Source organism: Spinacia oleracea, chromosome 4 (genome assembly GCF_020520425.1).
Source record: "Spinacia oleracea cultivar Varoflay chromosome 4, BTI_SOV_V1, whole genome shotgun sequence".
NCBI lineage: Eukaryota > Viridiplantae > Streptophyta > Magnoliopsida > Caryophyllales > Amaranthaceae > Spinacia > Spinacia oleracea.
The window spans coordinates 84,600,529-84,626,434 of record NC_079490.1 but is presented as its reverse complement, the minus strand read 5'-3'; the positions used below and the strand labels follow the sequence as shown (position 1 = coordinate 84,626,434).

The 25,906-nt window shown below is 36.8% G+C and overlaps 1 protein-coding gene across 2 annotated transcripts; it reads left to right on the top strand.

The window, feature by feature from the left end:
* The first annotated feature begins 633 nt into the window (after positions 1-633).
* On the top strand, positions 634-25,454 carry LOC110796755 (exocyst complex component EXO70A1). Of its 2 annotated transcripts, XM_056842928.1 has the most exons (12): positions 634-1,096; positions 1,176-1,271; positions 2,992-3,197; positions 6,404-6,643; positions 9,121-9,259; positions 9,337-9,549; positions 9,939-10,144; positions 15,661-15,861; positions 15,961-16,060; positions 20,047-20,156; positions 20,237-20,383; positions 25,089-25,454. In XM_056842928.1, exons 1-12 carry the CDS (start codon positions 911-913, stop codon positions 25,204-25,206), a joined length of 1,962 nt encoding a protein of 653 aa, XP_056698906.1. In that variant the 5' UTR covers positions 634-910; the 3' UTR covers positions 25,207-25,454. The 2 variants fall into 2 exon arrangements, with proteins under 2 accessions (XP_056698906.1, XP_056698907.1); XM_056842929.1 differs by lacking the exon at positions 1,176-1,271 and having other exon boundaries at positions 657-1,096.
* Positions 25,455-25,906: the final 452 nt, after the last annotated feature.

Genomic DNA, 25,906 nt, shown 5'->3' with positions numbered 1-25,906 from the left:
CATGGCTTATGAATTGAACAATGCGATCAATTTATAGGACTTAATCAATTATAAATTTGAATATGATTAGAACTTTCAATATCTATCTTGAAGAGTTATATTGCATTAATATAACTTGGAATCATTATTTGATTAGAATTTTCAAAATTTTGTATTTCATATTATTTAAAAATCTATGTATGAAAGAAAAATTTATTCCTTTGAGTTTCCACCGTTTGAAATGCCATATGAAGAATAAAATGGAGTGAATGTGAGACTGAGGTACACTAATATTTGTATAATACATCTAAATATTTGTTAATATATATATTTTATATTTATCTTTTTGTAAATATATATTTTATAAATATCGGTTTCCACATGAGTCTATAACTCTAAATTAGAAATCTTATTTGGTCGAAATCAATAGTAATTATCTACGTGGCACCCGATTTTTTTAATTCAAAAATAAATTGGAAATCTTATTTTTCATTGGTCGAAACCATTAGTAATCCTAGGTGGCGCTCTAATAATTCAGCAAATATGCCTCCTTTATATATATATATATATATATATATATATATATATATATATATATATATATATATATATATATATATATATATATATATATATATATATAGATTTTATACTTTAACATATCCAAGTTTGTGCGTGAAAAAAAAAAGAAAGTAAAAGTCGTGTTGAAAAATAAACACCGGAAACACCCTGTCTAAGCTAAGACAATAGACAACAAACAGAAAGCAGTAGTCTCTTCTTCCAAAAAGCGTCAACCGGCAACAGCAGTTCTAAACTAACCAATGCTCACAATTTTCCATATCTTTCTTTAATTCAATTTATTTCAATTGAAATCAAATAAAATCTTCAGAAATACCCAATTCTCTCTCTCTTTCGCTGTCCTCCCACTGAAATGGGGTTGCCAATTCATCCAGTTGCAGGTGGAGGAGCAGCATGCATGGATACTTTGAGCTCAAAAGCAGCTTCAATGCGGGAATCACTTCAAAAGAGTCAAACTATTACTGATAATATCGTTTCAATTTTGGGTTCTTTCGACCACCGCCTCTCCGCCCTCGAAACCGCCATGCGTCCGACCCAGGTCCGCCTCTGATTTTTCTTTTTGTTTAAGGGTTTTTGAATTTTGAGGTTGATCTTGAGATTTTGATTGAGTGCCTTAGATTCGGACACATTCGATTCGGAGAGCTACTGAAAATATTGACCGGACATTGAAGTCTGCTGAAGTGATCTTGACCCAGTTTGACCTTAGTCGCCAGGTTAGTTTGTGATCAATTGGTTTAATTTGGCACTGCTCAGCCCGCCGCCGTTAACCTTTCCCGATCACCGCCGTCGTTACCCCTCCCCCTCACGGCTACTGTTTCTTCCCCTTCGTCACTGCTTCCCCTACCCCTCCCTTCCCTTATTGTTAATTTGAGGTTTTAATGGTCAAATTCAACCATAGAAGTTTCAGATCAGAAGTATTTACAGTTGAATTTGACCTTTTAAAGCCATGATTAATTATTTGCAGAGGTAATTTCACATTCTTTTGGTTTTTTTCTTAAAATGTTTAGGGTTGTGGGTTTGAGCGATTGTTTGAGGTGGTGCCGTTGTTTTCAAGTGATTTGGGGGTGGGTATTTAGGTGTTGTATTTTTTTGCAGGTTGGTGGGATTTCCGGCGTTGGAGTATTTCTTGGTGGGTGGAGACGGGTTTTGTGGGTGGCTGGGCGGACGTTGATGGTGGTTCGGGTGGAGGGGCAGTCATGGGTGGGTAGTTGCGGTGGTTTCGATTACTTTCGGTGGTTGGGGGGTGGCTGAGTTGAGCAGTGTAGTGGGTTGGTGTAGTGGTCAATGATAAGTCAAGGTGACCATGTAGTAGAAGAGGAAAAGGAAAGCAAATACCTGGGGGGAATGGATGTGGGGCCGTGGGAGGAATGGGTGTAGAGGACTTTGGTGGATAGGAGGGGCCCGAGGGGGTAAAAAGAATGTTTAAACAACAACTAATGGAATCAACCATGTTGATTATGTTACCCTTCCCTTGAAAACCCCTAATCACACGGCCCCTGAAATGAAAGGGTTTCTACCACTCAATATGATCCTTCATAGTCGAGTGCCTCATGTCACAGTCTCATTGGCCGGTGAAATAAATAACGACTTTCTCCATTCCCTTCTGATTGTCTCATAAGGACTCTTCCAATTGAAAAGAGAGAAACTTTGACCATGAGTGTTCATCGAATTAAATAAGAAAAAAACGTACTCCAGTGTGATCTTGTTAGATTTTTCTTGATGTGTAGTATCAAAATATAAATTTTATAATTATCTATAGGACGCAGTTGAAGATATAGATGCCCAAATGTGTGCAAAAAGGCAAATGGGCATACAGAAAGGAATGGAGAGAGTACTTTTTAAGTCCAAAAACTTATGTTTTTGCTATCACTATATTCTGTCAAGTGGTAGGAAAAACAAAAGGTTTTGGATTCGTAACTCATAAGGGTAATTATTTAATATCTTATTTTAATAAGCTTAATATATTATAACGTATGCAAAACCAGATTTTCCTTTTTCTATGTTATTATTCACGATCTTAGTATTATTTTGATTTGGTAGGATTTTTAATTTAAGTTGATTGTTCCTAGGGGTCTCGCCTGGTGAAGAGGTTCTTGATTAATATAATAGTGCTCACTGTCGTTGAAACACACCAAGCAGCTAATTCGCTGCATATTTTTTCCTGTACTCTTTTAAAAATGGAATCAGCTTTATCCATCTTCAACCACCCCCAAGTCCCCTCCCTTCAACCCAAAAAAAAAAGGTTAAAAGAAACAACAGCATAGAAAGAGTTGATATTATATTGCTCTGTTACACCTTTCCCTGTTGGTACTTATGTCTCTAGGTTCTATATAACTAACATACTTTTAACTTTCGTCTTCTTTGTCGCTTTTTTCTTCAATTTATGACAAAAGAGTACCATTATGATTTGTGATATAAGGGTTTGACTTGTAGGCTGAGGCCAAAGTACTTAAAGGGCCACATGAAGATTTGGAAAGCTATTTGGAAGCAATCGATCAGCTTAGAAGTATCATTCAGTTTTTTGGTAATTGCAAAGGGTTTAGGAATAATGAGGGGGTGGCCAATCATGTAAACAGTTTACTAGGCAAGGCAGTTCTTAAGCTGGAGGAGGAATTCAAACAACTGCTATCGTTGTACAGGTACGTAAATTTATGGTTTATGTTAAAAAAAGAAAATCAAGGTTGCTCCTTCATTGTGCTTGTTTTTGTGTAAAGAAATTTTTGACTGGGTTTCCATCTTGCACTCTGATATCAAAAAGCATTTACACTTCCCATATAAAAATCCTTTCCAAATTGTGTAGGAGAAACTGTGTCATTGCCTGAGATGTTTAGTTTGTTTGTCCTGCATACCTTATGCTGAACAGATGGAACCTATCAAGGGAAGAGAGGAAAAGTTGGGTTATAGAGGTAAATTATACTAACAGTATAGATGTATATATAACAACTGTAGGTATTTATGGTGAGGAAGAAGCCGGAAATTTCCAAATTTCCACCCCTGAGCAAGGGCATATGGAAACCATGTAGATAACTTTAAATAGAATCTGTTTTGTGAAAAAGGAAAAGTTTCAGGGATTTAGAGTTTTACTTCTTGCAAAGTTGATGAAAGACTTTGCTTAATATACTGATGTAACTTGGTTCTTCAGAGCCAACATGGAAAAAAAACATGAAAAAAACATGTAACACTTTTTCAGACTGAGTGACATCAACGATTTCTGTGGTTCATTGCTTGACTGAAAGTCCCCTTTCTTCGTTCCTCTTTCTCCCTACAACATTTCTTCTAAATTCGATCAAATAACCCAATCCCTTTGGTGACTTAGACTAATCACGATCAACTACTGCACCAAATAGTCTTTAGCTCTGAACTTTTTTCAAAACTGGCAACACAAATCCCATGAATTGCGATAATGATAGCTTTCATTTTCTCTCTTCTAGGTGATTATCTGAACATATAGACATCATGTGAATATTGAGAAAACCAGGAGATCAATGATTCAAATAAGAAGAGTGAAGATTATGCTGAGATAAAACATTTAGTTTTATACAAGGATGTCCCTAGAAAATAGGAGGCAAGTGTATTATGAACAAAGGGAACAGATTGGGGAAAGTATGAAAGAAAACTAGACAGGGTAGGAATGGGTGGGTTAAGGGAACACAAGTTGGAGAACCTGTATAAGAGGAGGGAGTTGTGGATGATGGTAATAACCGAGGAGAGAGAAACAGGTATGGCAGAGTTTTTAGCAAAATTATGAGATGAAGATAAAATTATAGGGAGTAAGAGGGATACTTTGTTTACCTTTTTTGGGGTTATATTTTTGTCGATAATGGTTGAAATATGTCTTTCTATGTGTAAGGATATCTGTATTTGTATATTAAAATATGCTAGGGGTATTACTGGTTATGAAGATATCCTCATGTATACTTAGTGGGATTACTTAAATAGAAGCTCTAGAGGATCAGTTATACCTAGGGACAGGAGTGAGGTGGTAATCCTCGGAAATACCTGTGGAACTTATCTCAGGAGTACCACACCAGTAATTTTCCAAAGAATTATAGTGAAAGAGAACACACAACATGCTGGATATTTTCAAGGCCTGATTGCATCAGCAGAGAGCGGATGGTAAAGCTCTAAAAATATATAATTTACAAATGAAGAAAAGATTTCATATCTGTTTGGATATTTGCAGCCTTTAGATAAATAGTTTATACTCCATTATTTATCGGATTTCCCCACATTTTAAGGGGGAGGGGGTGTTAGAGGCTGGACAATGTCACCTTGGAGTTTGGGTTTTTATGGAAATTTGCGGTTTTTGCTAGGACGCGTTATCACTCAACATTTTCTATAAGGTGTACTGTACCTTTCTACTTCCTCCGTTTCTTTATTGTTACAGCATACCCTTTAAGAAAGTGGTACTAGAGTGGGCCCGCATCACCTTTTGCCACATAAATTAGTTCATCTCTTTACCCATTTCATTCCAACCTCATCCCTGCCAATTACCAAACCACACCCTCACCCACCCATCGTCGCCTCTGTCACCACCGGAGTAAACACTACAACCTCCACAAGAACTCCATACTTATTTTAATAATGACGAAAAATATAAGGCGACAGTAAATCTGAAAAAAATACAAGTTTGAATTTTATAAGAAAAATATCTGAAAAAATTCAACTCAAAATCAAAGGAAAAAAGAATGAAGGATGAACAACTACCATCTCAAAAACTTTCACGACCACCACATTACCCATCCCTAAAGTTCGAATAGGGAAAAGGAGGGGAGAGACCAATCACCACCGTCCACCGTAAGTCCGTAACACAAGCAAAATCAAAACTTTGATTCTCTCCTTTGTGTTTTCCTTGTTTATTTTACAAAATGATGCCCATGGCGGTCGAATTTGGCGATGATGAATTCAGATCTGGAATCTCTGGCCAAATTCGACCTCCATGACCTTCATTTGGGTAATTTTGGTAGTATGTCGGTTGCAGTGAGGGTTTATTTTATTGGTCGAAAATCAATGGCGGCGACTGGTGGTGGTTGTGGAGGAGAGGTCAGAGGAGAGAAGCGGTAGTAGCTGTTGGTTTTTATATGTCAATGAACAGAAGTTAAAGGCCTAGAGGGGTTGGCGATGACTTCTATGCGAAAAGGAGAAGAGAGAGAGTGGTGGTAATGGTTGTTTATAGGGAAAGGGGAGGAGGGAGGATGGTGGCTATGGCTGTCACGGGGAAATGAAGGTTAAAGAGAGACCAAAGGAGTGGTTTAGTTTGTCGTAAAATGGTAATAGGTAGGAGTGTAATTAGTTTTAGGGGATAATGGATTAGTAATTAAAGTGGGTAATGTGTGTTAAATAAAGGTAAAATTGTAACTTTGGACAAAAAAAGTTTCCATTTTAGGTGTGTTGCAACTATTGTGAAATTTCCATTTTAGGAAAGTATTGCAACTATATTGAAATGGAGGAAGTATATACTTGGTGTGTTTGTAATAGAGTTAGGGAAACAGGAACCCCTGGGGTAAGACGTATTAGCCAAGATCATGTTGTGTAACGAGTACATACTGTTGTTATGTTCATGTCAATTCAAAATATTCTGTTGGTGCCCCCCAAACCAGGTTCAAAAATTTAAAGTTGATTTTTTGTTGGTTGCCTTCTGGACTAAAAAGACACTATTTCTTGACTTGTATTCATCCTTCCAGAAAATCAACATATCTTCCTGGTTATTGCATGTTTCTTATGCTAACATGACGGGTTTGATGTTCACTGTCATTTGTGGGGAGTTATCTCTAGCCTCTACTACATTATTGTTTTCTCCGCATGTGTATTGATCTGTTCTGTGTGTTTGATGCGAGGGTATCAGTAAGCCTGTTGAACCAGATCGCCTTTTTGAATGCCTCCCTAACTCAATGCGACCTTCCTCTGGTTCACATGGAGATCAGGCTGATTCCGGTGCCAAAAGTCATGGTGATTCTAAAACCTCAGAGAATGCTGTCTACACACCGCCTGCTCTTATACCACCTCGAATACTTCCTTTGCTGCATAATTTAGCTCAGCAAATGGTTCAGGCAGGGCATCATCAGCAAGTACTCAAAATTTACAGGTGAAGCTCATATAGTAATGATAACGCACAATAATTTTGCATTTACCATGTTATCGAGTAATTGGTCATTTGACGATTAAGTTGGCTAGAATAACTTGATCTCTTTTTCTTTTGGTAGCCTAGATTGTATGCTGTAATACTAGTTATTCACCCTTGCACTCCTGAAATCCTTTTCGTTGTTCTTTACTTCTTTTGGGAGCCTAGGGATAGGAGGGGAAGGGGGGTTGTCATATACTCTTATTACAACAGCAGGTAGACAGATAGTATCTTAAATCTTTTTAAAGGGTCAAATATCCTAGCAAATGTGGGGATGAGAGGTTGCCTAGTGTACAACTCTAGATTTTTGTATGTTATGGTTAAGCAATGCCAGGATGATACAAGTGTCTCTCTTAAGGTTATCCTTTTCTTATATGGTTCATCCATCCAAGCGCATGACAAGAGGCATTAGGGTAATGTTTTTGCTTTTGTCATATAACTTTGTTTCTATATGCATCTGAATTTTCTCTTACGAGTCTTATTTCTCTTCTCAATGCCTCTTCCCACATTTAAAGCCTAATGGACTCTTCGTAAGCAAGGTTGATACAGATTGAAGAGGAAAGTTTAGATTTAGCTTAAAAAGTACGGGGGTTTTAGAGGTTGCAGAGGAAATTTTCGCATCAGACTCGATTTTGATGATAAGTTATACCCTAAATTTTCTGATCTGTTGTTCATTAGGTTATTATGAAAATTCAGTTCATATAATCATATTCAAGTTTTAGGTAGGTTCTGTTGGGATTGAGTCAATTTCAGTCCAAATCTAGTAGAGTTATCTAGTTTTAAATAAAATGTAGGTATGGTTGGGTAATATGGATCTAGTAGCCGGATATCGGTCAGGTTTTCTAGGTTGCTTGGAGACTATAAGATGTGCTAACTGTTTTCCTGAGGCTTTGCACTAGCTTAAAATTTAAGAGAAAAAGAGGCTATGATAAGGATATAGGATTATTAGGATCTAAGTGAGACCAAAATTTTGGGTTGCTTCCCCTGAATCCATGATCTCTATCATATGCTTTTCAAACTCATTAGTGTCAAGACACAAGCATGTCTTCAGGTGATGAAGTCTCCTAGAGTGAAACAATCAGTATCTATGCCAAATTGCCAATGCTGACATGTTATTTCCAACATGATCAGTTAAGTAGAAATTAGGATGTGAGAAACATTGTTTCTTAAGTATTTGGTCATGCAGGCTCATCAAGTGCTCAATTAAAGAAAATCCGAAATTTATATTAACTGACTAAACAAAGGAAAAACACAGAATTGGGAAATTGTATCTCCCATAGGATGTGTGTGTGTACGAAAAGCTACACATGTAGTTCCTATAGTCAATCAAATAGGTTTTGGCATTTCCGGATTAAGTTCTTCGTGATTGAAGTATCTTGGATCCTGTTACTTATATCCAACCAAACAAATATCTGGACTATGCTGATTTGCTATCGCAACATGGGAAACAAATTCATAAAGGACCATAAGGATAAAACCAAGGAATTTTCCATTTTACTGCTTTTGGTTCCTACAGACAAATTTATCTTGCAGTATCAAGGGATTTCCCCAGTCTTAGATACGACACATAAGAGATATCTCATAGTGAAATAGGGATCATATTGGGGCTGGGCAGGTTCTACTAAGGGTCCCTTATTTCTGTACCCGTCTAAACACTTTCATTGCATACCTGTCACCAATCCACTTATTCCACGACTCATAATATGCATCACCGCCAACACGCTTACCTTGTAGGAACTACTCCCGAGTCCCTGCCCCACAACCTTTTTGTTACCCCTCCTTCCCTTCAAAACCCGTGCTCGTTACCTGCTCCCATTCAACAAAACTTCAAAATATTGTTGCAAATAGATTAATCCAGTAAAATACTAACCAGAAACTCAACCCTTCGCTGCTTTGGAGTTGTTGCACATGCTTTTTGTAAGTTGCTCTGGTGCTATATTTTCAGTTGGTTAGAGCAGAATGTACTTATTTCTTGTGGACCAATGTTATAATATGGCTTGATCTGGGTATTATAGTTTACGTAGATTTCTTGTGGGCTAGGGCAGGTGGGGTAGTTACTATTCTGGTGATTCTTGGAATGACACTAAAATTTCAAATTATGTATTCTCTGATTGAGGATGGTTTATCCTTATGTTGTGTATCTCTTGCGTATCATAAAATTTAGCATCCTTAGAGTTTCTTATCTTTGGAGTGTTTGATTTTTCATCCCAAGATTGAATACTGTATGGATGCTTTTATAGTTTAGAATTACTCACCTTTAGCGATATTCGCTTTTTCATCCAAGATTCAGTACTTTTTGCTATGATAATAAAATCTATACTGCAAACTGAGACAGAGGAAACATCACTTTTTGTTCCACGGATGATGTGAAAGTTGTTGGCATTTATTCTGAATTTGATAAAGTCTAGTCTGATAACAGCTGATTGCAAATTTATGTTCAGGGATACCCGTGCTTCAGTCTTAGAACAAAGCCTGCGCAAATTGGGCGTGGAAAAGCTTAGCAAAGAAGATGTTCAGAAAATGCAGTGGGAGGTTTTGGAGGCTAAGATTGGGAATTGGATCCATTTCATGCGAATTGCTGTGAGGATTTATTTCTTATTCAGTGTTTTTAGCGTGTGAAATATATAATTGCATAACCATTTCCTTATTGCCAACAGGTTAAACTTCTTTTCGCTGGTGAAAGAAAAGTTTGTGATCAGATGTTTGAAGGCATTGAGTCCCTGAGGGATCAATGTTTTGCTGATGTTACGGCAAGCAGTGTTGAACTATTACTTAGTTTTGGAGATGCTATAGCCAAGAGCAAGAGGTCCCCAGAAAAATTGTTTGTGCTGCTTGACATGTATGAAATAATGCGAGAATTGCATTCCGAGGTATGATAATGTTGAAGAAAATTTGTAGCTTTTGTATCAGAGTAAATATTAGCACTTGGAGGCATGCGAAATAGTGAGAATTGCGACCCCATACCAAAGTTTAGTTGCATTCCCTCAGGTCTTGTACTTTTTGTTTCGAGTTCATAAAATCCCACTAAAACGTAACACTCGGGTAAAAAAAGCTTGCACTCCTGTGAGTCCTGTCATAAAGATTGAATCATCTGAGGACATTTTAAGTGTTTTACATTAACATAAGTTTTTTACATTAACATAAGTAATGAAGCACTGCCCTTCAGACTTGTTTCGTATTGTTGGACAGGATATGGATTGCTTAGGCTGTATAGATTCTCTTTCCAAATATTGAAGGCTTGTTCTGTCATGTGTTGCAGATTGATATGCTTTTCAATGGTAAAACTTGCGCAGAAATGAGAGAAGATGCTTTTGGCCTGACAAAGCGTCTCGCACAGACTGCCCAAGAAACTTTTGGTGATTTTGAAGAAGCTGTTGAGAAAGACGCAACAAAAACTGCAGTTTCTGATGGAACTGTTCACCCGCTGACAAGCTATGTGATCAATTATGTGAAATTTTTGTTCGAGTAAGATCATCTTCTATATTTCTGCTATTTTCTATTTTCTGATGCAATATTTTTCTGAAACCAACGTCTTTTGGATGTTCTGGGTCTTAAATTTTTGAGGGATGGTCCATGCACACAAGTACGTGCATACGTACACATTTTTTTAATATGCGCACACATAACATTTACATTGCATACACAAAAAAAATATACATGCATATATCTATGTAATTGTATGTGTTTAAGTAAATATTTTTGTATACATAACGTTAACTTGAAATAACAAAGCGTTACTTCTAATGAAAAAGAGTTTTTACTTCTATTTTGCCAATACAAAAGGTGATTTGATGTAACAAAGATGGTATATTTTGCTACCTGCATATATGTTAAACCAAAGGTCACCTCAAGTTTTAACTTGACCTTATTTTTATTGCTCTATAAGAATTGGTTTTCATTTGTGACTGTATGGAGTGCCTTTTTACTCTCTCGGGGTCATACTTCATATCCAATGGTTTAATATGCATCTCCTCAAAACTGAAAGGGCCTCCTATAACTTTCTAGCATGACCATGAACTTTAAATCCAATAAGGTGGAGATGCTAGTTCCCGCAAAACTTTGTTTTCAAATCCGAGCAAACAAATAAGATATGATATTTCCATCATTTGTCCAGATAAACGTGTCAGCTATTAAGTTGATAATACGCAGTTGAATGAGAAATAGAAGTCATATTCGGTAATCAAATTGAAAAATCTTTGATCAACACCCTAACCTGCAAGTCTGTTTTGACCCGTTAAAAGTAAACAAGAAGCACACAGATTAGATCTTTTAACACAGAATTGTTTGTCCTGTGAGAAACATTTGAGCATCAACCATTTTATGATTTATACTTTGTTATCATAGCCTGGCAGTTTAGAAATAACAGATTGACAGGAAAGTATATCCGTCATGTATTTGCTGGTGAAGTAATAAAAGACTGTAATTTTGACTGGATATAAGTCATATGTTACTATTTATAATAGTTGTTATAAAGACGGTGGAGATAAGTAGTTTTATTCTTTACTGCTTTTAGGAGTAATAGCTGTTATACAAGCATAATTGGCCTTGTAATTTTTAGTTCGGTCCTTGCTATGGGAATTCAAGAACTACAACTCAAGATTTGTTATTGAATGGTTTTATCTGTTCTTGTCCCTGTCGTTCGTGGCTTGGATTTTTAGACATCAAAGGGAAATTGGCTTGAATCTTGGTCGTGTGGTGCTTTATAAGTGCATAACCACAAACCAAAATGAACACTCCCAACTTTAATCCAAGAAAGTACTTGAAAAGTTAACTGAACGCTACTTGTATTTTTAATTTTTGGTGTCCGAACTTCTTCAATAAATGTTAGACAGAAATGTGGAGTTTTGGCTATCAAATTTGGCTTGCTGCTGCTGTGTGGTGGGAAAGAAAGTTTTCTGTGCTAAAACATGTTGGCTCATATGATCTAAAATGACAAGTTTGATGGATGATACCATGTGAGAGTTTTGTTAGAGTTTTCCAGAACAACCAGATCCTAGGAGAAGCCTATCGCTTATGCCACCACAAGCAACTGATCAGGAGGAAGAAGAGCCACTTTAAAAGGCTGAAAGGGCAAGATGATGATTGTTGATTAAGATAAAAGCCGATCTCATCCCTTTGGAATTAAGGCTTTGATACTGTGACTTTTGGTGGTATGTCCTTTAAAGGCTGTAGGTTGGTGAACCCTAGTGTCCTCTTTATTCATCTGGTGGACCTTCCTTTACAAAATGTTGCATTTCATAAATTTTTTCAATTCTTCCCCATTCTTCCATCTACCCAAAAGTAAGGAAAATAATTTTATCATTGAATTACATTTTCTTTCGAGGAAGGCTTGTGCTCACATTGGGTACTGCAAAATATGGTTCTCTTTATTGGTATTTCCTGTTTGATGAGTCTGGGGAGGTTTGAAGGTAGGATTAGAAAATACGTCGGAAACCAATGAATACATTACCCCTGTGCAATCTTCACTAAGTGGCATTATGAGTTAGCCATCCTCTTTAAGTACATGAAAGAACACAATGATATACGTGCCATATCAAAGATCTAGTGTTTTCAAGTTCAATTAGGCATCGTCATGTGGTGTAACCAGTATAAGCTGTTCTGCATTGATAATCAAAGTAATAAATCACACTGCACTAAAGTCTACGATATTGTGGAGGCATTCAGTGGAGGCATTCACCATGCAAGTTGAACCTGAAGCAAGCTGATCAAATCAAACTACCAACCCAACATATTTTGAGTCTATGGATGGTTTTGTTTGAAGATATATTTGGAGTTCTCCTACGTGTTATACTCAGAACTTAAAGGATTATTGAAAAGTGTCCTTGCAGAAAACCCGACTATTTAGGCTGCGTTCGCTTGCAGGAGGCATTTTCAAATTTAATGTCCCTTTTCCTGCATGATGAGGATACCAGAAAACACGAAAAAAATAATTAAATGTCAAATCCTGATTCTTTCCTTATCTTGATTCCTCTCTCTATCCCTTCCTCCCTCATAACTACAGCAACCCTCTAGGATTTTGTATGGTTCTGCTTACATTTTCTTACTCGATATCCAGACCATTTGTATGGTGTTTGTATAAGTGGATTTTGGGTGACTCCTGATTTTTTATATATGCCTCCTTTGATACTTGTTCTGACGGTGCCAAGTGTTTTTAGTCAGGTCAATTTAGAATAATTATCTGACATGCATTTCGTACTTCGTACTCTTTATTTTTGGTTTGGATGTCTCATATCCCCAAACATCATGTACCTACCCAAGATTTGAAGGTCTGTGATCAGATTTCTATTTAATCAATTTTATGTTGATTTGAGTACCCTGATACTGGATCGTGTCAATCATCAGATTGGCTGTTGAATTGGGCTTCTTGTCTCTGGTTGCAAAGATGGCTGGGCCTGGGCAGCAACCGTGGTACTCATGGTTAGGATGGTAGTGGGGTAGGTTGAATGGTTGGTCTGGGAGAAGGGAGAGAGAGGTGAAGGGTTGGGACTTTATACTTGAGATTGTGTACTTTCAACAAAAACCACTTATCTACATTTTCTAAAGAAAAATTAGTCTTTGACGTGGGAGTTGGTTTTGCCAAAGTTCTGGGGAAAGGGACTAGACTCAACAGTTACCCCCTATGGTTTCAAAATTTCAAAAAATCTCCAGGACTCCAGGTATCCCAGGTTTCTTAAAAAAAATCAATCACCTGGCGCCTTAAAAGACATCTAACCCTGACAACAAAAACCCCAGGTTCGCACCTCTCTTTCCTTCCAGTTCCACACACTCTCTTCTCTATTAACCAACTCTTTCACTCTCTTCTTCATGGTAGCGATGATCGAGTTGCATTGGATGGTTTTAAGGTGAGGGGAAGAATTGATTGTAGGCAAAGGAAGGATATTGGGTTGAGACTAGGGGTAATGAAAAATAAGCAGAGATAGTAGCTTTTGGAATATTTGTTTTATAGGATTTGACGTCTGTTAGTTCACTTAGTTGTTAGGGTACCAGACTACCAGTGTACCACACTACCACATGAATCTGTAAAAACTTGGGGGCACCTGGTGTGGTATTCAAACCTTGGGGTGCATGTTGAATTTAAACCATGGAAGGGAGTAACCTCTCAACTTATCCATAGGTATTAGGTAAAAATCAACTCCTGATTTTCTGGGTTGTTGTTTCTGTACAAGCTTGTCTTTTTTTATTAATTTTTCTGGAATTTTTCCTGATCATGAAGATCACCTTTGCTTTACATCCCCCTCCCTCGGGAAAAAAATGTCTAACCTCCAAAGAATTGTTCCTGCAAGGAGTCTAGCACTCTAGCCCCAGGTTCAGTTCATTATATCTAATTTCAGAACCAAATTACTAAAAGAAAGAAAAGAAAAGGGAAATTCTCTACGGTAGCCGTAAACTTTTGCACATTACGTTTGGTAGCCTAAATAATCCTAAATTCGCAAATGGTCTTGTATTCTTGACTTTTATACAAAACAACACTGATTTATATTTCCAGTGCAAAATTCTGCTGTTAAATGTAACATTTATTAACCATGGTTACCTTTTTCATTTTTAAAAATGGATATTTTGGGTATTTTATTTAAATAAAGTAACACTCAATCAACTTATCAAGATAGAACACTCAACATAGTGACATACTACATAGAATGTTGTTATACCCTCATACTACACAAGCCCAGAAAAATGAGAAAATCCTTCCTTCAATTCCCTAAACTGCAGCAAGTAATTAAAAGTCGTTGCAAAATTCGAATTTGGAAAATTGCAAAATCCAAGGCCTCAAGCGGATCCTCCACATAAATAATGGTGTCGCCAGCAAGTTTGAGAGAGTGGTGATGGTGCTGGATGGTGGTGATGGTGCTGGATGGTGGTGATGGTGGTTCTTTCTGTGGAGAGAGTAAGTAATTAGTAGTGGTAATGATGAAATGCGCGGGATTAAATTGGGGCTTGTTATTTAGTAATAAGAAGTTGTGATTTTGAGACAGTGAAGAATTTAATTAATGTTTTTGGGAGGATTCAATTTTTTTCAGGATTGTGGTGAGAAAATCATTGAGTATGTAGTTGGTTTCCGCCATTAATAAATTCTTGAGGTGGGAGATAGAGAAGCTAGAAGCCACAGTAATGTCGATAATCACACACATTACACATATACTTGAGATTTAGAAAAGAAAAAGAAGGAAACAACGATTCTATTTTATTTTTATTGAAAAGTTAACCATATGGTTAACAAATGTCACATTTAATAGCATAATTAACCAACAATCTATATTAATGCCATTTTATGTTAAAATCAAGAATACAAGACTATTTGTGAGATTTTGGATTTTTTTAGGCTACCAGATATGATGTGCAAAAGTTTACGGCTACCATTGAGAAGTTCCCAAAAGAAAAAAAGACACACAAGAAAAGTAAGGCTTGTGCTTTAAACCTCCTTGAAAATTTCAAAAACCTGTTTAAGGTTTGCGTATTGGTGCCAACTGAGCATCAACTACTCTTACTTTAGATTCCTGTCTATTAAATTTCTTGCCTATTATACTGTGTTGTATTCTCGTCATCTAAAAGCACTTGCAACTAAAATCATTATCAATGCTGTGATGTGTTTCCCTCTCCAGAGAGTGCCTGGAAATTTGTTTGAATCTTCTCAATATATTTAACCATCGAGCAGAAATTTTGAGCTTTCTATTTTTGAGCTCTTATTTGGTTTCTAATCATAGTGAAAAAGCTTAGTGGTTTGTAGTTGGACTGTTGATATATCAGGCTTACTGCAGTCACAAATCTTGTTGTGATCAATGGAGAAATCTGAAGTTACCAGTTCTTCAGTCAACTCTTTGGTTCTCCGAGTGTTCATTTTCTTGGCAGTCTGACCAACTTTTAGCTAATAAAATAGGTGGATGGAAGCAACTTATTATTTTATGATTATATTCTGCTGCCTGTTAGGATAAGAAGCACATGCCTTGAAACTTTCTTAAACTTTGTATATTTATTTTATACAGCTACCAGTCAACGCTGAAGCAACTCTTCCAGGAGTTTGAGAAGGCAGAAGATGCAAACTCTCAACTTGCCAGCGTAACTATGCGGATAATGCAGGCTCTTCAAACCAATCTTGACGGAAAGTCCAAACAATATAGAGATCCTGCTTTAACTCACTTGTTTCTAATGAATAATATTCACTATATTGTACGATCTGTCCGCAGGTATGTCATATCATAGTAGGTCTGTCTTGTTTAACCTTTATTTTTGGTATTAGCTTAGGATGGTGGGATTTCTATTGACTGAATCATCTTGGATTTCAGATCGGAGGCGAAAGATCTATTGGGTGATGATTGGGTGCAAAGGCATAGAAGAGTTGTTCAACAACATGCAAATCAATACAAAAGGATTGCATGGGCAAAGGTAGGTTCTCACTGAGGCATCTCATAGTCGGAACTTTAGGATTTCGATTGTTGTTTCTCCCAATCATACTCTTGTTCTCTGTTTTCTATGGTCTACTGACACATCTTGTTCCATCGGCTGCTGGTTAATGGTGGATTTTTAACTTTTTGGTGAATGTTTGAATCTGAGTTTTGCATCTTGTTTCCATAGGCTGCTGGTTAATGGTGGTTACGTGTCGTTATTGATTGCTTGATGAATCTTCATCCAGATACTCGTGCTTTTACTGCATGTTAGTTTTGTGTATCATTGGACTCCAGTGCTTGTTCCCTTTTATTACTTGGTGACTATTGTTGTACACAGGGGGTTTTGTTTTTGGCCTGGTGCTAATGTGCTATAAAAGTGGATTTTTACTGTCCATCCTGCTGTATTTCCTCTGGCCTGCTCTGTTACTAAGGAAAATTTCTGTCATATGTTCTGTGCTTTATTGGGAATATCTATGCTTCCTGTTCAAAGGAAATGATCAGAGAATTGACATTTACCAATAATTTTCATCATCAAACTTTTCCCCTACTATTTCAACCAACAGTCTAGATCTGTGTCTCCTCTACGTAGTGTATTCCCTCATTTGATTTTCTTTCCCTATGAGTCAATGATTGACCCGGATCCACCATGGAAGACCTCTGCACTTGATGACTGCGGTCAAATATATGTAACAGCCTTCATTCTGCAGCTAACAAGAGCCCACACACAATAGAGTTGTTGTTCTACCCTATTACTTTGCTCCACTTGTATATGCAGTTTTTCTTTGCCAAATCCCCCATTCTTGCGTCCCAAATGAGAATTGGAATTTAGGTCAAAATGCCTTTTTTTATATCCGGGGTGGGGGTGGGTTTCACTAAAGTAGTGCAACAACTGTTACCAATGCATGTGGTGCTTAAAGCTTGTTCAAAGTTGGATTTAGTCTGACTTGTCGTTGAATCGCCAAAGTATGTTATGTCTTGTGTCTTCGTTTAATTTTTTTATTTATACCGAGTTGGATCCCCGCTCGGGTCTACCTGATCCGAGTTGGTGGGTTAGACCGGTTGGAATATGGAGGGAAGGTAAAGGGATCCACACCTCCGAAGTGCCAATAGTGGGGATTGGACTCCCAACCTTTATGCTCTGTTAGTTAAGATAAAATAAGATAAGAGATAATAAGATAAGATAAAGGGTGAACAATTTCAAAAATTACTTTTTATAACTTCATATAAGGTCTAATAAGTTCCAATAAGGACGAATGATATAAGGTGAGATAAAATATGAAAGAACGCTGGTAAGGAGTCCTATTAAAACCAACTCCATATAAGATAAGATACTGGTTAATAAGATAAAGTACGATAAGGTTTAATAAGATAAAATAAAATAAGGGTTAATAAGATAAGATAAGTTCGAAACTAATAACATAAGATAGGATAAAATAAGATATGTGAAAATCAGGTGAATAGAACACTACTTTAGGTTGGAAGGTGCTACGGTTTCTACTAGCCCAAGCTTAGCTTGGTATGTCCTCTTGTTATATTTGTCCGATCTAGTTTCCTATTGTTCGCTACGTTCTCCCTCCGAAGTACCAAGGAAATCTAAAATATAACACTATGTAGCTATAAATGTTCACCTTTTTTTTTCTTCTTTTGTGAACCTAACAATATAGTTTTCTTCATTAAAGAACCAAACAAATGAAAACTTGTAAGTTCCAGAACTTTATTTTCTACAGGTTTTTTTCATTTTTTTCATTTTATCATTTTACTGCCCATAAATTTCTACATTAAAAGTGATTAAGTTTTTCATACAATCAGCTGGCAAAGGTGCTGAAAGAAATTTACGTCGGTGAAATACAATTGTCTGTGGTGATAACATCATTGACATAGTGGCTAAGAGTTAAACAACTACTTTTTTTTTGTTCTGCTCACTTTCCGTTTATGGTTGTTTTTTGTTCTACTGACAACTCACTTTACTTTATTCCATTTTTGGTATACTTCGATTACCATCTTACCTCTCTTACCCCACAATATTACACCTTTCCCCTCACTTTCTCTTTTACATTTTCTTACACCCACCCACCATTTTCTTACATCTACCGCACTGTTTTACACTCTTTCTCCTACTTTATCTTCTCACTCACCTTTTCCACAATTAACAAAAAAAAAAAATATCCCAGGTTGTATGATTTTTCAAATAATGTTTTTAGGAATTTATGGTTTTTGTTGTATGTCAAATTGTTTTTTTGATTGGTGAATCTTGCAGTTTAAGTTCCTTTTGGGAGCATGTGTTATGTGGTATTTATTTTGTTTTCCAAAATAAATTCTTCCTCCTTTTCAATATTATTTCACCATTTACCTTTTAACGAAGTTTCACAATATAGGAAATAAAATAGTTTCTTTCACACCACAAATATCCAATATACCCTTACATCTTAACCGTTTTTGATTTATTAATGCTTGCAATCACATGGACAAGTTTGTATTTTTGTCTTTCTCTCTTCTTTTTGCTCACTACCAAAATTCTTTGACATAACCTACATGGTACAATAATATTGTAACGGAGGATGTAAATAAATTTATAAATACAGTCAACAAGGTATTTTAGGAAAATTTTGGTTGAAGTGGCTTTTTTTCCCTTCCTGTATGAGGCTTTGTTTGAGGTTTGTGGTTTGATAACATTGGAGAGTGAACTTGCCACCATCAAAGTGGTGAGGCTAGTATAGCAAAAGTATGACATATCTAATTGTTCTATTCTGAGCTAACTAGCTAAACGGATATATCCTAATCTCTATAGTCCTTATTTAGGCATTGTTCAAATAATTTTCAGGCAAATAAGTTCAGATTAGGGAAAATCAGGCAGTATCTATGTACTATAGCCAATAAGTTCATACAAGAGCCAATAAGTTCAAATAAGAGCCAATAAATTTAGACAAGGGATACCAAGTTCATTTTACAACTCAGGGCTAATAAGTTGATATATGGGCTGATAACTTCAGAGGGAAATTAAGGGTAAGATAGAAAATGTGCCAGATAATTTCAAGAATCCTTATCACGATTAAACATATTCAAGAGAACTGCTACTCTTTTTTCATCATGAGTAATATGGATTCAGCGACTGCATTTTACCATCAACCATTGTTTTCGTGGTACTGAATTTTCTTAATGGATGTGATCTTCTATCAACTGTAGCAATATTTTTAGTTGTTACTGATGGAACTTCCACAGCTCCACCCAGCTACTAAAAGTGGGTGACTGTCCAAATGGGTTCAACCTGGACTCATGTCACTGCTGAGCAGTCAGACAACCTTCTTTGATTGACTTTTTTTCGTTATGTCATCGTTACTATCTAAAAGGTATTCCCCCTAGGTTTGAAGTAGTCAAATATAAGGGCTGGAGGCAGCATCTTGCTTTCGATGAAGTAGGAAGTACAATTTTGTGAACCTTTCCATGTTACTACATTCTGTATGGTTGTGTTTCATGCTGTTTGTAAGAGGGACAAGATGAATCTTCTGGCTGTTTCCCTTATGAGGGTTAGTTATTGAGTTTTATTCCAATGGTAATCGTGAAATGTTCTCAAGGGCCTGTTTGACGTAATGATAATGAACTTCTATGCATTTTTGCAAGGATTGTCCCTTGCCGATGTCCATGGTGTGCAACTCCGTCCCCATGTATACCCCATGAATTTGTTTTTCTTTACAAACTTCCATTACATTCTTTACCACCTTTGGAGGTAGTATTTTTGCTAATAGAAATTAATGAAGAAAAACATATGCTTTCATCGAGTTTTTCTTGCAAATTACTTATAAACTCATAACCATTACTGCCCACGAAACGAGCCGTTAGTTCCTTCCTGGCTAGTATTTTGATGACACTGACTGTTCCACCAGTCAGCTGACTGAGGAAGCTGTTGTCTCTGTGGAGGGCATAGTTTCAGTAGTTTGATGCTTAAATCCCTGCACTATATCTGAAAAGATTTTCATGTTGTTGTAGATTCTGCAATCTCTCTCAACGCAGGGATTGACCTCTTCTGGGGGAGGGACTGGAATTCCATCTGATGGAGGAAATAGTAGTGGAGTATCAAGAGCATTAATCAAGGACAGGTTGGCTTTTATTTTTATTCCTAGAAAATTATGTCTTTTGGTATTTGATAAGTTTTGCTGAAGTAAAGGCTTGATTACAGGCTAAAAACATTCAATGTGCAATTTGAGGAGCTTCATCAAAGACAGTCTCAATGGACAGTGCCTGACACAGAGTTGCGTGAATCCCTGAGACTTGCAGTTGCTGAAGTGTTGCTCCCTGCATATCGATCCTTCGTCAAACGTTTTGGGTATGTCCCCTTTGTCTTGTTCATTTCATTTCTTTGTAACTTCCCATGAGTTGTTGTTTGATTCATCTTTAAGCCATTACAGGGGAATGTTGTGCGGGGTAGGTACTAGGTAGCAGTTCTCATACAAATTGACCGGAGCTTTCTCACTGCAGTGGTGAAAGGCTTCTTTTTCGTTTGATTACATTGTATCCTACGGAATGTTGTCCATATCCGACGGAGCCAAAGATTCATTTGTTCTTTTGGCTGTGGGATGTAATGGACTAAATCAAAATGGCTCTTAAAAACTCTTTGCTTCATTTCCATGAAGTAGAAGATGGCCGTTCGGTTGTAGTCCCGTTACGCTTTTGGGTCAATTGGAAACAACCTTTCTGCAATTGCAGGGGTAAAATTGCGTACGTCCAACCCCCCTTACCCCGCTTCTTGCGGGAGCCTCTTTGAGGCAATGGGGTAATGATAATGATAATGATAATGATGAATACCATTCAACCAAGTATTATGATTTAATGATGATTTAGTATAGGATTGGATAGGTGGGTCAGAATTTTGAAGTCTTATCAAATAATTGCAAAGAAAACTCTCTCGGCCATACAATTGTAAAGAGGCTGTTTTTATTGCATTCTTGATCCACACGGCTATTCAATGGAAGGGAAGTTAATTGAGACAATTGGTTTCATATATTGTAATTTGAAGTTCAAAGTTGAGCACCTATCAACTAGATCAGGCTTGTCCCAATCTCAGGTAAGGGGATCTGCCCATTCCCCCTCAACCACATCCCTAGGGTGAACCCCAACCGCTGAGCCTGGCCCAATTTGAGTGGTGTAAGGGCCACCCCTTCATGTTAAACGGATAATTATTCAGGTCTCCCTTTCACTTTCTGGGGTAGCCAGTCTTTTGATTCTAATAGTGTAGCAGGAATTTACGAGTATTCTTAACTTGATGCGTAACAACATAGCTTGGAGTACTTCCTTCAAAAAAGAAAATAACTTAACTGTTGGTTTGTGAGAATGTTGGATTGAGATATTCGGCCAAAGAAAGAATAGGAACTACATCTATTTCATATATTTTCTTTATCTTCTGTAATATTTGATAATGCAGGTAATCCAATGTTTTGTAGTATGCACATCAATTGCTTATATGTGGCGTATAACTTATAACTGTTTTCTGCTGCTGATCTCTTCTCGTCTCTCTTTTCGGAGTATTGGGGGTATGTTGAGTGCTTCCTTTAGTGGCTGTCAGAAGTTATTATTTAGATCTTGAGTTTCTTCAACTGCTACCAGCTCACCAACACCCACTATAGATCTTGCCATTAGCAAGGTCTGGATGTTGGGATCTATAGCAGTAAGCATAAAGCATAAGTGAACGAAGAAAGCTTACTAGTAAGGTGGCAGCTTGGGATAAAGACTGGAAGGAGAGTGTGAGGGCTGGATGGGAGTTGAGAAGCTAGGTTGCACCGATACGGGTACGGGGACGGATACGGGGACGGAAAACGGCAAAATCAAAAATACAAAAAACGGGTACGGCATGGATTCGGCAAAAAAAAAAAAAAACATCAAGAATTTAGCTAAATTAAACATCCATACATAAATAGTTCAAAATACCAAAAACACAATAAATAGTTCAAAGTTCAAAATAACAAAAACACAATAACTAAATTTAATGTCTTATAGTAGATAAAACTTAGACAAAGCACATCAATCTTCAACGAGCAACACATTTTCTAAATCCGGCTCATCTAGTGAGAGTTCCGCAAACTCTAGAAACCCAACATCCTCCAAGGAATCAAATGCATCTCCACCTAATTAAATGAAAAAATAAACAAATTCATTCAACACAACCATTCAACAATTCAACACTCAACTAATTAATTAAGATTTTAAACATTAAGTTTCCTAATTAATTATTTAATTCATTCAACTAATTAATTAAGATTTTAAACATTAAGTTACCTAAATGACTAAATCACAATATCACATTATCATTTATCACAAAACATAACATTTAATTATATAAAAAACGAAAATAAAAATTTTTTAAAAAAAAACGTCCAAAAAAATTAAAAAAATAACAGAAAAATATAACATAATTAAACACTACATATTCCAAATTTCCAACACAAAAAAATAAATCATTCAAACACAAAAATACAAAACAAATAGAGAAACAAAAAAAGGAAAAAAGAAAAGAAAAAGAGAAGTCTCACCGACACCGAGTCACCGGCGGCGAGGAGAGAAGGAGGGACGGCGCTATCTGCAGACGACGAGCATCCCTCGACGGCGGTGGTGGTACGCACTTCCTCCCTCGACGTCGCTGCGACTGCGAGAGTGCGAGGCTGCGAGACTGCGATAGTGCGTTACTGCGTTGCGACGCTGCCTCGCTGGTGGCCAGCGGCAAGGAAGAACACCGGCGGCGAGGAAGAGATGAAGAGCCGAAGAGACGAAGAGTCGAACCAGGTGAGAGAGAATTTAGGGATTTCAGATTTGGGGAAAAACCCTAAAATTTCGAATTTGGGTCTTAATGGGTGTTGGGTACTTCGTTTTTGTCCAAATACGTACCCACCCGCGTACCCACCCCGTACCCAGCCGTACCCAGTTTCGGCCCACGTACCCAGATTTCAGATTCGTTTTGGGGACGAATCCATGGCGTACCCGTCCCGTACCCGACCCGTACCCGTCCCCGGTACGGGAAACGGGTGTCCAGTGCCGTCCCCGTGCTTCATAAATGAGAAGTGTGTTATTTTGATGTGGAGAAGACAAAAAATGATTCCAAAATCTTAAGTAAAAAATTCTAGACGTAGGTAACCAACGTTAGATGTTGTATATTGAAATCAAAACACCGGCATCGAAAAACTCGCGACTTTTAACACAATATACAATGTAAGTGATTCAACATTTGTGATTCAGCATACAACATTTAATATGGGATGAACAATTCAAAATACTGGATAAACCAAAAACATTTCAAGATATGAATTAGTAATTTCTCATAAAAATTCCTTCCCTTGAATTGATTTGGTTCCAAAGTGGAATTGGTTGAAAAAAAGGAAGATTTTTGGTGTTATATATTATGCTTCATCAGTTTCACAATCGATGGATCATATTGACTTTCAACACTATGTATATACTAATTTTGCCCATCAATATCTTAAATTACATATTAGTGAAAATTACAAAGTAATATTTTGAAAATATATATATTGAGATTAACAATACTCCATCTGTCCCATAATACTCGTCCCGCTTTCCTTTTAAAGTCGTCTCTTAATACTCGACCCGTTTCTGTAAATTTTTACTAATATTATATCATTTCTCCCTCTTAAGTCTTAACTATGGACCCACATATATTCTATTTCCTAAAAAGCATTAAAAAAATTCAAAACAACCCCATCTCCACCCCACCCCCTCCCATTTATTTGACACATTTCTCACTAACTATATTAAAATAAACCTCACTTTTAACTACCACCTAATAAATTAACAAGTCAATTAAGTTGTCTAAAACTCTATGCCGGTCAAATTGGGGCGAGTATTAAGGAACCGAGGGAGTAACAATTAAAAATACAAAATTTGTGTTACATATTAGTACTCCCTCCGTCCCTTTAATACTCGCACCGCTTTCCTTTTCGGGCCGTCCCTTAATATTTGCACTGCTTCTATAAATGGAAATTTATACCAATATTATAGTATTTCTCACACTTACTTACTAACCCCACCTACACCCCTATTCACTACAAAAAATCATTTAAAAATTCACACCCCCACTCACCACTCCCCCATATCTTACACATTTTCCACTAACTATATTAAAAAAATACCCCACTATCAATTAACACCCATTAAATTAATAAGTCAATTCAAATGTCTTAAACTCCGCACCGGTCAAACTGGTGCGAGTATTAAGGGACGGAGGGAGTAACAAATATAGTCAAAGTTAGTAAATAAATAAAGGGAAAATGATGCATATATTAAGAAACAGAAGAAGTATAACATTAACAAGTAGTTATATGTAACCAGCCACACCATCAACTTGATAGTGTGACATGTTCACACTTGTAACTACGCCCAACGCGTTTAAAGCCCGACGCATTGGTTAATGGAACATAAAACGGCGGTTTTGTTTTAGGTCAGTTACTTTTATTTAGGGTCAATTAATTTTATAGCTTTAGGTCAGGTACTTTATAGTTTTAGTCAAGCTAATTCTAAAGATATTTTTATAGTTTTAGGGATGTACTTTTATAGTTTTAGGGATGTACTTTTATATTTTAGGGGAGGTACTTTTATAGTTTTTACGCCAGATACTTTTATACAAGAACCTCTAACATGAAATTCAAGAACCTGCAATAAAACAAGAAAAGTAACAGCGAATACAATGGTTAATGACACTAGCATAAAAAGTCAACTAACACTAGCATAGAAAGACAAGTAACACCGGCCAATAATGTTGTCCATAGTAGTTGCGCAGGAGGCAGTTTTGCTCGCGCATTACACCATCAAGTTGATGGTGTGGATGGTCACACAGGAGATGCGCTAAACAAATTAGTGGGTTCCACTGTATTTTTGGGGTTTTTTCGGTCTGCATGCTCTTTTCTTTCGAGTTGTTATTTGCATGAGACCAACTTATTATATATGTGGTTATGTTGGTTTTATTGGTGTAAGCTTTTTAATTCAAGTCTTGTATGATATTAACTATATACATCATGTGAATTCAGGCCTTTGGTTGAGAGCGGTAAGAATCCTTCGAAATACATCAGATACACACCAGAAGATTTGGAAAGAATGCTGGGAGAGTTCTTTGAGGGTAAGACTTTAAATGAGCCAAAGAGATAAGAGTCATGATGTAAACAGATCTCTATGTTAGTGGGTTTTCGGCTTCTTTGTAAAGTTGTGAAGAAGGAACAGCAGATCATACAACTTCAAATGTGTATAAACCTTATTGAGATGTTGAACTAATGTATATTTTCTCTTGTTGTCCAACTTACCAAAGACCAATACAGTGGTGGATCTGGTGGGTTCAGTTGTACTCTCGGAAACTTTTTTATATTAAAAGATTCTTAAACAAATCAACAATTTTATTAGAGGGGCCAATGCGTTATTAAGCCATTGACGCGTTGTCTGTGTAAGAACTTTCCATTTCGGTATCAAGAATGTAGTACAAACTTTTATATAAGATCGTCCTATAAAAAAGACCATATTTGTGTCATATAACTTAAGTAATGGAATCAATTAGTTAATCACTATAACTAATGAGTTAAGCACTATAACTAATTAGTTAAGCAATCAAAGTGGTATTTTCGGTAAGGCGGTGTTGCACAAAAGTTGTCGAAAACAGAATCCGCGTATGATTGTCAATCTGGACAAAAATAGAACACAGATGAAGAAAATTTATTGGCCAATGCAATGCCTCTCCTACTCATTCATTCTCCTATCTTATAACTTGAAGCAAATTTATTGGATAAGTAGTGCGCCTTCACGGTCTCATATCAAGTCTTGGTGAATGGCGAGCCCTCTGAGAAGATTACTCCAAAGT

What these genes read in the sequence shown, in the direction of transcription:
- LOC110796755 (XM_056842928.1), top strand. Translation starts at nt 911, where the DNA reads ATGGGGTTGCCAATTCATCCAGTTGCAGGTGGAGGAGCAGCATGCATG. An exon ending in ATTGTACGATCTGTCCGCAG is followed by an intron (nt 15,862 to 15,960) that starts GTATGTCATATC and finishes CTTGGATTTCAG; the next exon opens with ATCGGAGGCGAAAGATCTAT. An exon ending in AGAGCATTAATCAAGGACAG is followed by an intron (nt 20,157 to 20,236) that starts GTTGGCTTTTAT and finishes GCTTGATTACAG; the next exon opens with GCTAAAAACATTCAATGTGC.